This window comes from Oncorhynchus gorbuscha, linkage group LG15, assembly GCF_021184085.1.
Source record: "Oncorhynchus gorbuscha isolate QuinsamMale2020 ecotype Even-year linkage group LG15, OgorEven_v1.0, whole genome shotgun sequence".
NCBI lineage: Eukaryota > Metazoa > Chordata > Actinopteri > Salmoniformes > Salmonidae > Oncorhynchus > Oncorhynchus gorbuscha.
The window spans coordinates 21,768,425-21,782,734 of record NC_060187.1 but is presented as its reverse complement, the minus strand read 5'-3'; the positions used below and the strand labels follow the sequence as shown (position 1 = coordinate 21,782,734).

The following is a 14,310-nucleotide window of genomic DNA, read 5'->3' as shown; positions in this document are numbered from 1 at the left end:
TATCTAAGCAAAGCAGGGATTCAGTTAAATAGCTGGTTTATCCAATTAAAAGAGTAAGATTTCCAATGTATTCATTACACATAACAAATTATCTTAAAACAATTTATTTGCATTGATACAAACACTCCCAGGAGGTTATAGTACCATTATTATATTCTAGTAGATTTCACCCTGTTGACTGACTCTGATGTTGTTCCCCTCTGTTCCCCTCCCAGGACCAGTACCAGTTGTGCTACAGGGCAGCTCTAGAGTACCTTGGAAGCTTTGACCACTATGCAACATAATAACCACTCCCAGAATGCACTGGGACTCCTGGGGTTCAGGAGAGCCAGCCGTGTGTCCCTTCTGAGCTATATCCATACTGTCCAGAAACTGCCGGAGGGGTGAAGGGAGAGGGGGAGGAAGAGAAGAAGAGGAGTGAGGAGGAGTGGGAGAGAGCACATGTCTGACTGGATGACCGTCAATCAGGTGGAGCAGTACTCCTGGACTGACTGCACAATAAACCTGCTTTAAAACCCTTCACTACTAAAAATAACCTAAAAAGCTTCAGTATGCTTCATTCTGATGTCTCTATAGCTAATGCACATGCCATGAAAACACTATTTCTGCCTCCTCCACCTGCTTATATGGCAAACTTTATTTTTCTGCTTTTATTATGCATTAATATCATTACTATTACCCATTATAAATATGTTATTATTATTATCATTTTGAATTTGTTTTCTAATCATTTATACACTGGTTAATGTATGTCTTATTGGGTCTTATTTTAAATTCATTATTTGTATCTTTTTATTCTTTTTTACACAAGGGACATGTATTTTAAACATGCTCCGAGTTATTATTATTACTGGAGACGTACGCATACTCAGAGCTGCTAATAATATTTTAATTTTTTACCATAATTATAACATTCTAAAGTTCTCTATTCTCTGGTTGGTCGTATTCAGTGGGATATGGGGGACACAACTTTTATAAGTATTTTCACTTCCTGGTACTTTACAAAAACAATCTCTACAAAAAGAGATCAAACACACATACACCAGAGTTAGTGAACTACTGTAAAATAAACCCATCCATGTTTATACAAACTGAATAGATTATTCTTGATGATGTTTTATGAATAATCTACCATGTACAGATTCTGTTTACTGTGATTTTCTCAATGCCTGTCGCTCAAAGAGCTCCGGTCCAAACTCCAGACGCAATGAAAGAAATAAAGAAAACTACCGGTACATGAAAAGGTGTTTGTCCTGTTACAGCACCCTTAGTTGCCTATGGGACTGAACCAAACCATCACTCCCAAAAGACACAGAGGAACTGGACCCTAGCTCTGTCTGCTCTGATCTGACAAGCTAGACCTGGTTTGGAGCAACAGATATACAGAACTTCACATCAGACTAATGTACAGCGCCCAACAACACCCCTCCTATGAGAAGTGTTTGAGTGACCAGACAGACAGTTATCCATCCCTGTATTTCTGATTACCCTGCTGATTCTGAACTATGATCTATGAATTGGACATGTCCATCTGCATACGACTGACCCAGTTCCCCATGACTGGCCATCCCTGTAGAAACCTGACAACAACCCAGATTAACATCTCTTCTGACTGTCACTGACTCTACATCCATGGTATAACTGCTGTAATATACTGTATTATCTCCTCACTGTGCTACAGAAGGACATTCTCCTGTAACACAAAGAAGCAGCATCAATGTACGGTGGAGGATCTCTACATTATAGTCAAGCGTTTTTCTCTTAAGTGAGGCTATAGGATTGCAAAGTGAGGTGAATTTGGATTGATTGGGCTCGGATGGACGGACTGCAAAAACAAGGATTTATTTCACTTTGTCTTCAAATAGTGCCGTAGGGGTTCAGTCTGTTGTATACACAATCTGTTTTCTATTTGTTAATAAAAAGGAGAGGGAAAAAATGTCGCAAAAACCTTGATGTTAATAAAGTTGAATAATTGTTTTTTTTTATATATATCATGTGGTGTTGTGTGTCTTTTTAAAAATATATTTGCATGTCACACACACACACACACACACACAGCCCCCACACAGCCCACACACATTGTACCCTCTCGTCCCTCAATCCCTCTATGATACTGCCAGTGGAACAGATGGTGGAAGATACCCCGCCAGCTAGGACCTCCTGTGTCCTTTGACTGCCTGAACACAGTGCTTCAGCCACTGTCCTGACAGAACCCCTGTCCTGACATAACCCCTGGAATATCAGTCACACAATGGCATACACTGCATTGTGTTTTATAGTAGGTAATATAATTGTGATCAGTAGGATGTTGCACATTGTTCGGACCTAATGGCATAACAATTTGACAAGTCAAGTGGCCGGAAATTGACATGTACTGTATATGAAATAATTGCCCTAAGGGATGAAGCAACATCATGCTGGCATTCAACACCATTGCTGGCCATTTTAACATCATATTGCCAAAAGATGATACACTATGACTTTCACCGTTTTGAAGTATAACATTTGTGCTGAAGAAAATGTGGTATTTGTAAAGAGAAATGGGATAGTGAGATTGGGAAGGCAAGTGATAATTTAACAACAAAAATTATGAGCATAATGTATTAATAAGGCTCCAGTTTGCATATTAGGGCCTGAGTAGTATAATAAGGCGGAGTCATGGCAAAATACTGCATTTTGATTAGTCTCGGTAGCGCGTGAGACACGCCCTCCTTCATCCTTGTAAACAAACACATTGAGCATGCGTACGACACTGGGGTAATGGAGGTCTATCTTCCTTGACCACGGTGATTTGTTAACAAGTCGTCTTCTGCTTTTAAAGATTTGGAGCGAGCATTCAGTCATTACTTGGTCGGCTTTTGTAAGTTAATATTTGAAACATCAAAACGTGTGTGCTTTTAAGTAACGTATGTTGCTGGAATAGTTGCGCTTGCAATTAACGTTGGCGAGCTACACTGACATTAGCAAGCTAGCCTACTTGCTTCTCAAAGGTGTCTCTGTTCCGTTATCTTTAACATGTTTGCATAACATGGCATGATCGTAAGTTATTACTTTACCATTGCTATACATGAATAACTAAAGTAGATAGAGGTATGATACAGTCAGGTTTGTCAGACATCTTGATAGCTAAAAAGCTAACGCTATATGTTTTCCGGGAGTTAACTGACACTGGGCCCGGTCCTTAAATGACTTGGAGTTCAACCAATCACAAATGTAGGAATAACTTTAATGAGAGTGTCGTCCAATCACAATCAGCAGGTGGGCAGGAACTTGTCAAAAACCGAGCGCTAGCTGGCTAGAGTAGCATTAGTATGTTATTAACTTTATGTTGTAATCTATTACGAAAAGTTCGACAACTAAGTTAGATAGCTTCTAATGGAGCTAGCTATCTCTCTCACGGAGGATATCGATATTTAGAATTAGATTGGGTTACCGGACATCAATAAGCAAAGCAACGTTGGCTAACTGTTCGATTGAATTTGACTTTTGTTGTTGATATTTTATCCAGCTGCCAGCTAACTGTTGATATTAGCTAGCTATAGTCTGAAGTAATTACGACTACATTCCATAGCCCCTCAGTCCCACAAAAACATGTATATATTGTTCTGTTTTTTTGCTGTGTTGTGTTTACAGTAGTTATCTTTGTAGGATGAACTTTGTGCTTTAATAACTATAGGGGGCGACAGGTGTTCGTCTGTACCAAAACGATTTAGGCAAGTTTTGAACTTTCTAAAACATCTGTTTGTGTTATTTGTCAACTGCACCACACACAGGCCTATTATAAGTAGTTGCAACATGTTCTATGTGATGCAACGTTTTAGAGAAATTATTAAACAGACATCTGATCAAAACAAATGTGTTCTCTTGTCCAGTGTTTGCAGATCAGAGCAACTCTTCTTTGAGGATGGCGACAGACACTGCGTCCCAGCAGACTCCTGGCTCCAGGATTATGACCTTTCACCCTACCAAGGAAGAGTTTAAGGACTTCAGCCGTTACATCGCCTACATGGAGTCACAGGGAGCACACCTAGCTGGAATGGCTAAGGTGTGTGTTTTTGCATCTACTTTTCAGAAGATCATTAGCATTTATTCCCCTGATCTACATCCTGTTTTGAGAAAAGTAGAAGGTGCCCAAACAACATCAGACGAGGTGTAACCAAATATCTATAGGCCTGTCTATATCCTGTTCTAAGAAAAATGCACTCTGTATAAAAACTAACTCAATCCTATGTTTGATATGTATTTTCCAGGTCATTCCACCGAAAGACTGGAAGCCTAGACATACTTATGATGACATAGATGAACTGGTGATCCCTGCTCCTATACAGCAGGTGGTGACTGGCCAGTCAGGTCTCTTCACACAGTACAACATCCAGAAGAAACCCATGACTGTCCGAGAGTTCCGCAAGACTGCCAACACAGACAAGTGAGCCCTCGTACTTTTATGGGCAATCCCACGATAACGGAGTAATAATAATGTCACTTTAAAATGTATGCCAAACCATACAGCTCTATGCACAAGGACTACTTTTAACCATTTCCACTGACATTTTTACAAAAACACATTTACTTGAAGAACAGTGCATATGCAAATTTGGTAACATAATGACTGTTTGTGCTGTCAACTTTCCATCTGCACTCTTCTTCAAATAAATGGAAATGATTGTAACATAGGTATACATGGTTACATGGTTGTAACTGGCTATAGTTCTAAAATCACTGCAACATGTAATTTGTATCTAATCATCCGTTGTCATTGTAGGTTCTGTAATCCCCGCTATGTGGATTTTGAGGAGCTGGAGAGAAAGTTCTGGAAGAACCTGACTTTTAACCCGCCTCTCTATGGAGCAGATATCAACGGAACCCTCTACGACCCAGTGAGTTATTCCTATCATCACCCACTGTCGGGTTCGCCTAACAACCTACTGTTGAAATGTCAATGTCTCTGTTTACCCTCACCAACATTTTCTCTGCTCCATCTCTAGGATGTGACAGAGTGGAACATTGGTCATCTGAACACTATCCTGGACACTGTGGAGAGGGAGAGTGGGATCAAGATAAAGGGAGTGAACACTCCTTACCTGTATTTTGGCATGTGGAAAAGCACCTTTGCCTGGCACACTGAAGATATGGATCTCTACAGCATCAACTACCTGCACTTTGGAGAGCCCAAGTCCTGGTAAACTGTTGACCTATTTTGCACAGATAAAAAAAGAAAACACGGTTCAGTGCAGTGAAGTTATACCAAGAGATATTAACACATGTCTATTTTACAGATTTACAAATGGAGTGTCTGTCATTGGGTTGTTATTGTACGTAGTACCCAAGACTAGTGTTTTGTCCGAAAGGTGTACTTGTACATCAAGCTGCTTCATGCTACAGAAACAGGAGATTGGCCCCTACCCTATGGGCCGCTCAGGCTAGGACAAGCCTTACTTGATTTACTTACTTGCCTAACACAGCATCTTGACTACCATTTACATCATTACTCTTGTCTCTCTGTAGGTATGTAGTTCCCCCTGAACATGGGAAGAGGTTGGAACGTCTTGCTAAAGGTAAGTGGAGCAGAGGAGGCAGGCTGGAATATAATAAATGGAATGGAGTCAAACGTGGTTTCCATGTGTTTGATACCGTTCCATTTATTCCATTCCAGCCATTACAATGATCCTGTCCATCACTATGGTGGAAAGGAATTTCCTAATTGATTCTCATTCCTCTTCGGAGTTTCCTCTATTTGCATTTAGCACCTGCGCGTTAAAAGAAAAAGACATGTAGATGTATGCCCCTGGAAGACCCCACCACCTCTAACTCTTCCAATGCTGCTGAAAAACGTCCTACGGGAAACTCTGCTCATTGATTATCAATATTCTTCATATCAACACATTATCAGACAGGGATCAGCAGAATTCCTAATGTCTTTGATTCCTGTTCATGCAGGGTTCTTTCCTGGGAGTGCTCAGAGCTGTGAAGCTTTCCTGCGGCATAAGATGACTCTTATCTCACCCTCCATCCTGAAGAAATATGGCATACCATTTGAAAAGGTGACCGCTCTTCAATGGCAACATGTTATCAAATTTCCCAACCTTTCACAAAGTTGGGATACAGCAATAAAATACAAAACCTGTGGGTCTGACTGTGTCTGTTGTGTGCTTAGATAACCCAGGAGGCAGGCCAGTTCATAGTGACCTTCCCATTCGGTTACCACGCTGGTTTCAACCACGGCTTCAACTGTGCTGAATCCACTAACTTTGCCACACAGCGATGGATCGATTATGGCAAAATAGCCACACTGGTATGCACAACTAAATGAATTTACACATAGTATGCATGAAACCAAGTCATTTATTTCGTGTGATCTGTGATTGGTCTTGTGTTACTCAGTTTGTATGGTCATGGGTACAATTCCCGCAGGGATCACATACTAAAATGTATGCACTCATACCTTAAGTTGCTTTGGATAAAATTGGTAAATGGCATTTATTATAAAATATAATCATGACCAATCCCTATCCTCCCTCCCCCAGTGCTCGTGTCGTAAGGACATGGTGAAGATTTCCATGGAGATCTTTGTGAGGAAGTTCCAACCAGACCGCTACAAGGCCTGGAAGGCAGGGAAGGACAACACTCCTATTGACCACTCCAAGCCCACTCCAGAGGCTGCTGACTTCCTGAAGACAGGGGAGCCTGGGAAGGAGGGTCCAAGCCGCAGCGAGGCCCCTGACCAGGAGAATACCCCATGCACCACCACTCAGGAGGAGAAGAGGTCCATGCTTTACTGTAGTGTAGTATTGTCTCTAGCTGGTGTAACTTCATATACACTGAGTGTACAAAACATTAAAAACACCTTCCTATTATTGTGTTCCACCCCTTTTTGCCCTGAGAACAGTTTCAATTCGTCAGGGCATGGACTCTACAAGGTGTCAAATGCATTCCATAGGGATGCTTGCCCATTTTGACTTCAATGCTTCCCACAGTTGTGTCAAGTTAGCTGGATGTTCTTTGGGTGGTGGACCATTCTTGATACATACAGGAAACTGTTGAGTGTGAAAAACCACCAACTTTGCAGTTCTTGACACGCTCAAACCGGTGCGCCTGGCACCTACCATACCCTGTTCAAAGGCACCTAAATCACACATACACAATCCAAGTCTCAAGGCTTAAAAATCCTTCTTTAACCTGTCTCCTCAACTTCATCTACACAGAAGTGGATTTAAAATCAATAAGGGATCATAACTTTTACCTGGCCAGTCTGTCATTGAAAGAGCAGGTGTTCCTTATGTTTTGTACACTCTATATGTATATCTATATTACATTTGTGATTGCAACATCAATTTTTTTGTAATTATATATTCCCAGTAATTCTTGAAGAATATAACTTATAAACGCCTCAAGCTTAGTTCAACTGTTGTACCTTACCAATATAGGGTATAGGGTCAACATTGTTTAAGCTATCATTTTGATCTCATGTATGGTCAGTTCTTGCATCCATAGCTCTGTCTGGATTTGAGTGGTTACATTTCTCTAACCCCCATCCCTCAGCTGTTTACCAAATCAAGTGGCTAGGTGCCCGTTTTGTTGTTTTTTCTAATGCACATTTCCCCTTTAATGATCAAATGAAAGCATTCATTCATACTGGGTTTCTGTCTCCACTATGAGCAAGTTTCTCAAAAGAGGCTTATTGTATTTAAAAAAAAATAATAATAATAATATTCACAGTTCCTCTCTCTGTCCTGTGCCTATGCAGCCCGAAGGTTGGGGAAAAGCGCCAGCGAGGAGGAGATGTGGAGGCAGCAGAGGATGGAGACACTGAGCAGGTTGATGAAGAGGAGGAGGAGAGAGAGGTGGACCAGAAGAAAGCAAAACTTGGCCAGGAGGAGAAGGGACACAGTCTGGCAAACAAAGGTACCCCAGTTCATCTTTGACCATGACAACAAAAAATACTGCATATTGACTTGTTAGACTGTTAGCTAGGTTTCCATCCAATTGGTGCCGGATTTGAATTCAGATAGTCAAAATCTGCACAAAGAAAATATGTGCCATTTTCACACCAGTGGTGTTTCCACCAAATTTACTTGCTGCTGATAAATGTCTGTGCGTGATGATGTGATGCACACTAAATGTACTTTTGTATGTACAGAAAAAAAAATCAAAAGTGTGATGTGTTTCTATCGTATTTTCAGCTCTACTGATAGTTTTGCCACACAAGCTGTTGTCTACTCTGGTCTTGGCACCAGTACTCTAGCCAACAGCTCACATATATAGTGGGGGTATGCTAGTCTACATGAGGAGATTTATTATGGCTATTATTTGTCAAACTGCAGTCATATCAATTGTGTCACCAGAATAAGCACTTTCACCACATCATAACTTATTTCATCTGTAGCCTAATAAACTGCATGGTTTCCTGAGTCGTAGTGGGAGGACCACACACCATATCACCGCGTGACTACAAGTTTACTTCCATATTTTAAATTATTTTTTTTAACCTTTATTTAACTAGGCAAGTCAGTTAAGAACAAATTCTTATTTTCAATGACGGCCTAGGAACAGTGGGTTAACTGCCTGTTCAGGGGCAGAACGACAGATTTGTACCTTGTCAGCTCGGCGATTTGAACTTGCAACCTTTCGGCTGCTAGTCCAACGCTCTAACCACTAGGCTACCCTGCCGCCTCATATGATGGTTATTATATCAATATTTGCACATAAAGGTGTTTCCACCAACATTTCTTACATTATTTATTTGTCCGACACAAAAAGATCCCACCATGTCGAACGAACAAATGATCTTTCGGCATTAATACAATTGTACTGTCACTTCCTATTTCCGTCACACCTGGAAACTGTATAAGGTATGACTTCATCCGCATGAAAAACCACATTTCCATCCACAATTATGAGGGAGATAATTTAGACCAGTGGTATTCAGTTTTTGGGGACCCTATCTTTTTCCCCAAGGAATTTCTCGTGACCCCACCCCAAATCTGTAAATGTTATTTTTCAATTCATCTTTCTCAAAAATGTTTGTATATTGTCCCATACAATAATTTGTAATCTTCCTTTTACATTTTTTTTATTAGATACTTTTTGCTAACCCCACCTCTGTTCCTCGGCTTTGAATAACACTGATTTAGACAGTGCCTCCAGTTTTTCATGTTTGTTTATTTCAGTGCAAAAGGCAGAGGATGTTAAAAAAGAGCGAACAAAGCCACCACTCAACGCAAAGACCAACCGAAACACAAACGCCAGCCGAAAGCTAGCACTTCAGATGAAAGCCAAAATCTCTCTTAAAGCCACTCCAATTAAGTCTCAGCCACAGACTAACAGTCAGTCAACCCAACCAGCGGCCCAAGAACCCTCCCCCCAGAGCTCAGAGAAGGCCGGCCCCAGTGAGGATGTGAAGCCTCCAGCCAGCAGCTCCAGCCCTTCCCACCCAGCCAGCAGCTCCAGCCCTGTCCACCCAGCCAGCAGCTCCAGCCCTGTCCACCCAGCCAGCAGCTCCAGCCCTGTCCACCCAGCCAGCAGCTCCAGCCCTGTCCACCCAGCCAGCAGCTCCAGCCCTGTCCACCCAGCCAGCAGCTCTAGCCCTTCCCACCCAGCCAGCAGCTCCAGCCCTTCCCACCCAGCCAGCAGCTCCAGCCCTTCCCACCCAGCCAGCAGCTCCAGCCCTTCCCACCCAGCCAGCAGCTCCAGCCCTTCCCACCCAGCCAGCAGCTCCAGCCCTTCCCACCCAGCCAGCAGCTCCAGCCCTTCCCACCCAGCCAGCAGCTCCGGCCCTTCCCACCCAGCCACCAGCTCCAGCCCTTCCCACCCAGCCACCAGCTCCAGCCCTTCCCACCCAGCCAGCAGCTCCAGCCCTTCCCACCCAGCCAGCAGCTCCAGCCCTTCCCACCCAGCCAGCAGCTCCAGCCCTGTCCACCAGCTCTTTCAGAGGACCCTGTGCCCTGCAGACGTGCTGCACGTCCACAGCTACGCCAAGGGAGACTACAGCGAGGGAGAGACCAGGGAGGGCAAGGAGGAGAGGAGGAACGATAGTAGTGATAGTGAAGGAGAGGAACTGGATGACAGCAAGGTGAGAGGAGTAGAGATGGAGAAGAGGAGTGGAGTCCAAACATCACACACCACTGAACCTCTGTCTGTAGGATTTGCTTTATCATGTTTGTTCTGAGGTCAGATATACTGTACTGTACATGTTCAATTAATCAGCGCTAATGATTCTGTTCCTAACCCCTTTTATACCACCAGAGGGCAGAAGGTGGAGAGGATGATGGCGCTGTGCCCAGAAAACAGGGGGCGTTGCCTTGTCACCAGCGTCTGATTAAAGTCAACATGGGTGACGAGGGTGAGTTAAAATATCAGTTCCTCACTCACGTAGGTTAGCCCCAGTTAGGCTTCCTTTTCCTAAGCAATGGATATGATGGCTTGTAGAAAAGCAGTGTCAGGCATGTTCCTCCATGGAATAGAAGCGATGATGTTGGCCTACTTGATGGCATTATAGTAGTTTGTCTGTGTGTGTTTTCATAACTGTCTGTTTGATTCCAATGGCTCAGGGGATTAAAACAAATAGCATGGTGGATTTGATTTCCTTCATGTGCAACGGTCAATATCGACAGTTCTGTAAGTTGTTTGGAATATAATGTGCTAACGCTAAAATCTATTTATTTTTCTGTGGTTTTAAGAGCTGCCAGAGCAGCCCCCAGTAGACGAGGATGGGCTAGAGGGAGAGTCGTGGGCCAAGCCCCTGGCCCACCTGTGGCAGAACAGACCCCCCAACCTGAAGAAAGAGAAGGAGTACAACCGTTGCATGGGCCTCCAGGCACCATACTGCTCTGTGTGCTCACTCTTCCAGGCATTCCAGCAGGTGAGGGAGGAGTGGACTGTGTGGTAGAGATCACCAGTGGCTGAGGAGAGAAGGAGACACTCAGCAGGGGATTTGCGAAGTTTGTCTTCTGAAAGTCTCTCAGTCATTATTCTGCAGGGGTTTCTTTGAGAGTGAAACTCCTGTTATGTGATTCAGTTCCCCCTTTCTTCACTTGTTTCTCAGGGGAGACCTTTTAGTACGTTCCCCAATGCTCCTCTTCTCACTTCTGATATACTGTACAGTGATAGTTATTTCAGGTTTGTCTGCCCAGTCTAAGTAGCTGTTTTACTTTGTCCCTCCCTCTATCCATGGCTTTCTTTGAACAATTTGAATGAGAGTTATTTTCTGACGTGAACTTCTATTGTCCTCCCAAGAGTTGCTAAATATGATTGTTTCATTTCCAGGCGGAGTGTGCTGATGACGGTACGGACCCTCCAGTGGTGCTGCCTGGAGGCAGGCTGAGAACCAAGCCTCTGATCCCTGAGATGTGTTTCACCACCACCACGGAGCCAGAGGAGGGCGCTGAGGAGGAACCTGCCCATCCGGCCCCCACCACCCCTCACCTGGAGCCAGACGGCACCAGCCTACTCATCAGCTGCTCCCACTGCAGCGTCCGCGTACACACCAGTCAGTACTACTACTTACCCAGCACGCCACCCCTTTTACCACTAGAACAGCTGGGCCTTTCAGCCTATAACTAACTACCCACTACACAATGTTGCCGGGCATCCTTTTAGCATACACATCAGATACACCCACAAGGTGTGCAAACATAAGCACCAACACTTGATAAATAGTACGTAAACAATTGTAAAAGATTAATTGCATGAACAAATATTTGTGAAAATATATCCATGTAAAAATAGTTATTTGTTTAGATAGTCAGGATATGTTTAGTATAATTCTACAAAGTCCTTATAAAGGTATATAGCCCATTTTCGTTTATCTTACAATAAAAACATTACAGTGTAATGTGTAATACATTTGATCAATTTCATTTGTAGATCTGATTAAAGTAATGCAGTGCAGTTACAGCTTCTTCAAATTAGAAAGTAAAATATGATAATATAAGTAGCAAGGCGCAGGCGCCAGGTCGCAGTTGCAAATGAGAACCTCAACTAGCCTACCTGGTTAAATAAAGGTGTTCTCAACTAGCCTACCTGGTTAAATAACGGTGTTCTCAACTAGCCTACCTGGTTAAATAAAGGTGTTCTCAACTAGCCTACCTGGTTAAATAACAGTGTTCTCAACTAGCCTACCTGGTTAAATAACAGTGTTCTCAACTAGCCTACCTGGTTAAATAAAGGTGTTCTCAACTAGCCTACCTGGTTAAATAAAGGTGTTCTCAACTAGCCTACCTGGTTAAATAAAGGTGTTCTCAACTAGCCTACCTGGTTAAATAACAGTGTTCTCAACTAGCCTACCTGGTTAAATAACAGTGTTCTCAACTAGCCTACCTGGTTAAATAAAGGTGTTCTCAACTAGCCTACCTGGTTAAATAAAGGTGTTCTCAACTAGCCTACCTGGTTAAATAAAGGTGTTCTCAACTAGCCTACCTGGTTAAATAAAGGTGTTCTCAACTAGCCTACCTGGTTAAATAAAGGTGTTCTCAACTAGCCTACCTGGTTAAATAAAGGTGTTCTCAACTAGCCTACCTGGTTAAATAAAGGTGTTCTCAACTAGCCTACCTGGTTAAATAAAGGTGTTCTCAACTAGCCTACCTGGTTAAATAAAGGTGTTCTCAACTAGCCTACCTGGTTAAATAAAGGTGTTCTCAACTAGCCTACCTGGTTAAATAAAGGTGTTCTCAACTAGCCTACCTGGTTAAATAAAGGTGTTCTCAACTAGCCTACCTGGTTAAATAACAGTGAGAAATAAATAAATAAAAGGTCAAATGATTTGCCCTATGCCTAAACTAAACACCAAGGCTTTAGAAATGTGCATTAACTATCATATAGAATGAATTGCATAAATGAATATTTGTGGAAATATTTCCATGACAAGATATAAAAACAATAGTTATTTGTTTGGATAGAGGATATGTTTAGTATAATTCTGCAACGTCTTATTGAAAATCTGATTTGGATTACAGACTCCATTGGTATGTTGTGTTGTGCAGAGGGCGACAGCTCCCGTCTCTGCTCAATGTTCTGAGCAAACTAGTCTTCTTTGCAATCAACTTGTCTGCCAGGGAAATTGGTATGAAGTTGTCCATGGTCACATTTCTGCCTTTAGCCATGTAAGGCTGAACAAGTCTGTCGCTCACCCGCTGGCCTGGTTTCATCTTTTCTATCTGTCTTCAACATCGTCGGCTAGCCAAAACCTAATTGCAAATTTGTCTGGTTTGTTGGCCATGTATTGGGTAAAACGGCACCTAGCTTTGGTTGGGAACAGTTGCTCATCAACAGTTATTTTGTCTCCTGGCTTGTAACTGTTAGATTTATATTTTAGGTATCCCTATACTTCTGTTATTACAGTGCTCTCACTCTGTTATTTGTGCACCTGTGCAGAATTTCCCCTCGTTGGACCGGGCCTGAGTGTAATGGCAACTATGTAGCGTGCAGATACGATGATGTAAATGTTGTTAAACTGGAACCTAGTCGTTATCATTTTAGAGTTAACAGTAACGAGCAATGCAATTCTTCGTAACACTTTTCCAGGTGTGTGAGACGACGGCGAATCTCTCCGTCTACACACGTATTGGTCTTATGTCATCAAAACGCAGGTGTCTCATAATCTCTCTGAAGTGCTTGCGTGGCATGGTCTCTGAAAAAGTCCACCACATAACTATCGGACCAAAATCACTCCACATCATACTCTTTCCACAGTATTCCCTGCGGACATACAAGAGTACAATAAATACTTTGAGGTCATCCATAGACTTGTCCCCACGTACTGTTTCCGACAGTACAATCTCTGATTGCTGCAACATCTGCATGTCACATAAACAAAGATCACTGTAGAGTGCACTGGCAATTAGTCTTTGTGTGAGGTGGAGGGCCTGCTCTCTGGGAGACTGTTCCTGTTGCCCTCTCCTCACTCTTTTCTACTCGTGTCTCACGGTCTGTTGGCCCTGTTCTGCTTTTTCTGTGGCGAGCCTCAGGCATCGGAGGCGTAAGCTCGAAGTCAACATCAGAATCGGATGAAACCTCTTCGTCAGCAACGTCGATTTCAAGCTCAATATCCGTTTCGACTCCAGCTCAACTAAATTCTGCAGAATTTGCAATGCTACCAGTGCATCCATTTGTTTGGTTCGGCTAACCATTGTAAACTACACACAGCTACACACAGCTACACACTACACAGCTACACACAGCTACACACTACACACAGCTACACACAGCTACACAGCTACACACACTACACACACTACACACAGCTACACACTACACACAGCTACACACTACACACAGCTACACACAGCTACACACTACACACACTACACACAGCTA

At 42.8% G+C, this 14,310-nt stretch overlaps 2 protein-coding genes across 22 annotated transcripts in view; both read left to right on the top strand.

Annotated features, from left to right (window-relative positions):
* LOC123996746 (receptor-type tyrosine-protein phosphatase F-like) overlaps positions 1 to 1,989 on the top strand; it is a 454,750-nt gene extending 452,761 nt beyond the window's left edge. For all 20 annotated transcript variants that reach the window (XM_046300391.1, XM_046300408.1, XM_046300407.1 and 17 more), the window contains one exon: positions 216 to 1,989. In XM_046300391.1, the coding sequence (XP_046156347.1) occupies positions 216 to 284 (69 nt within the window). In that variant the 3' untranslated portion in view covers positions 285 to 1,989. The remainder of the gene's footprint in view (positions 1 to 215) is intronic.
* A 739-nt stretch (positions 1,990 to 2,728) lies between these two features.
* The window catches only part of LOC123996745 (lysine-specific demethylase 4A-like), a 28,826-nt gene continuing 17,244 nt past the window's right edge, over positions 2,729 to 14,310 (top strand). Inside the window, exons 1-14 of one of the 2 annotated variants that reach the window (XM_046300389.1) lie at positions 2,729 to 2,860; positions 3,873 to 4,045; positions 4,251 to 4,426; positions 4,763 to 4,877; positions 4,986 to 5,179; positions 5,506 to 5,555; positions 5,938 to 6,041; positions 6,155 to 6,292; positions 6,525 to 6,763; positions 7,745 to 7,902; positions 9,168 to 10,069; positions 10,243 to 10,339; positions 10,677 to 10,858; positions 11,263 to 11,485. In XM_046300389.1, coding sequence (XP_046156345.1) covers positions 3,905 to 4,045; positions 4,251 to 4,426; positions 4,763 to 4,877; positions 4,986 to 5,179; positions 5,506 to 5,555; positions 5,938 to 6,041; positions 6,155 to 6,292; positions 6,525 to 6,763; positions 7,745 to 7,902; positions 9,168 to 10,069; positions 10,243 to 10,339; positions 10,677 to 10,858; positions 11,263 to 11,485 — 2,719 coding nt within the window. In that variant the 5' untranslated portion in view covers positions 2,729 to 2,860; positions 3,873 to 3,904. Of the gene's footprint in view, positions 2,861 to 3,872; positions 4,046 to 4,250; positions 4,427 to 4,762; positions 4,878 to 4,985; positions 5,180 to 5,505; positions 5,556 to 5,937; positions 6,042 to 6,154; positions 6,293 to 6,524; positions 6,764 to 7,744; positions 7,903 to 9,167; positions 10,070 to 10,242; positions 10,340 to 10,676; positions 10,859 to 11,262; positions 11,486 to 14,310 lie in introns of those variants that run through there. The other variant, XR_006832035.1, reaches the window with a different exon arrangement.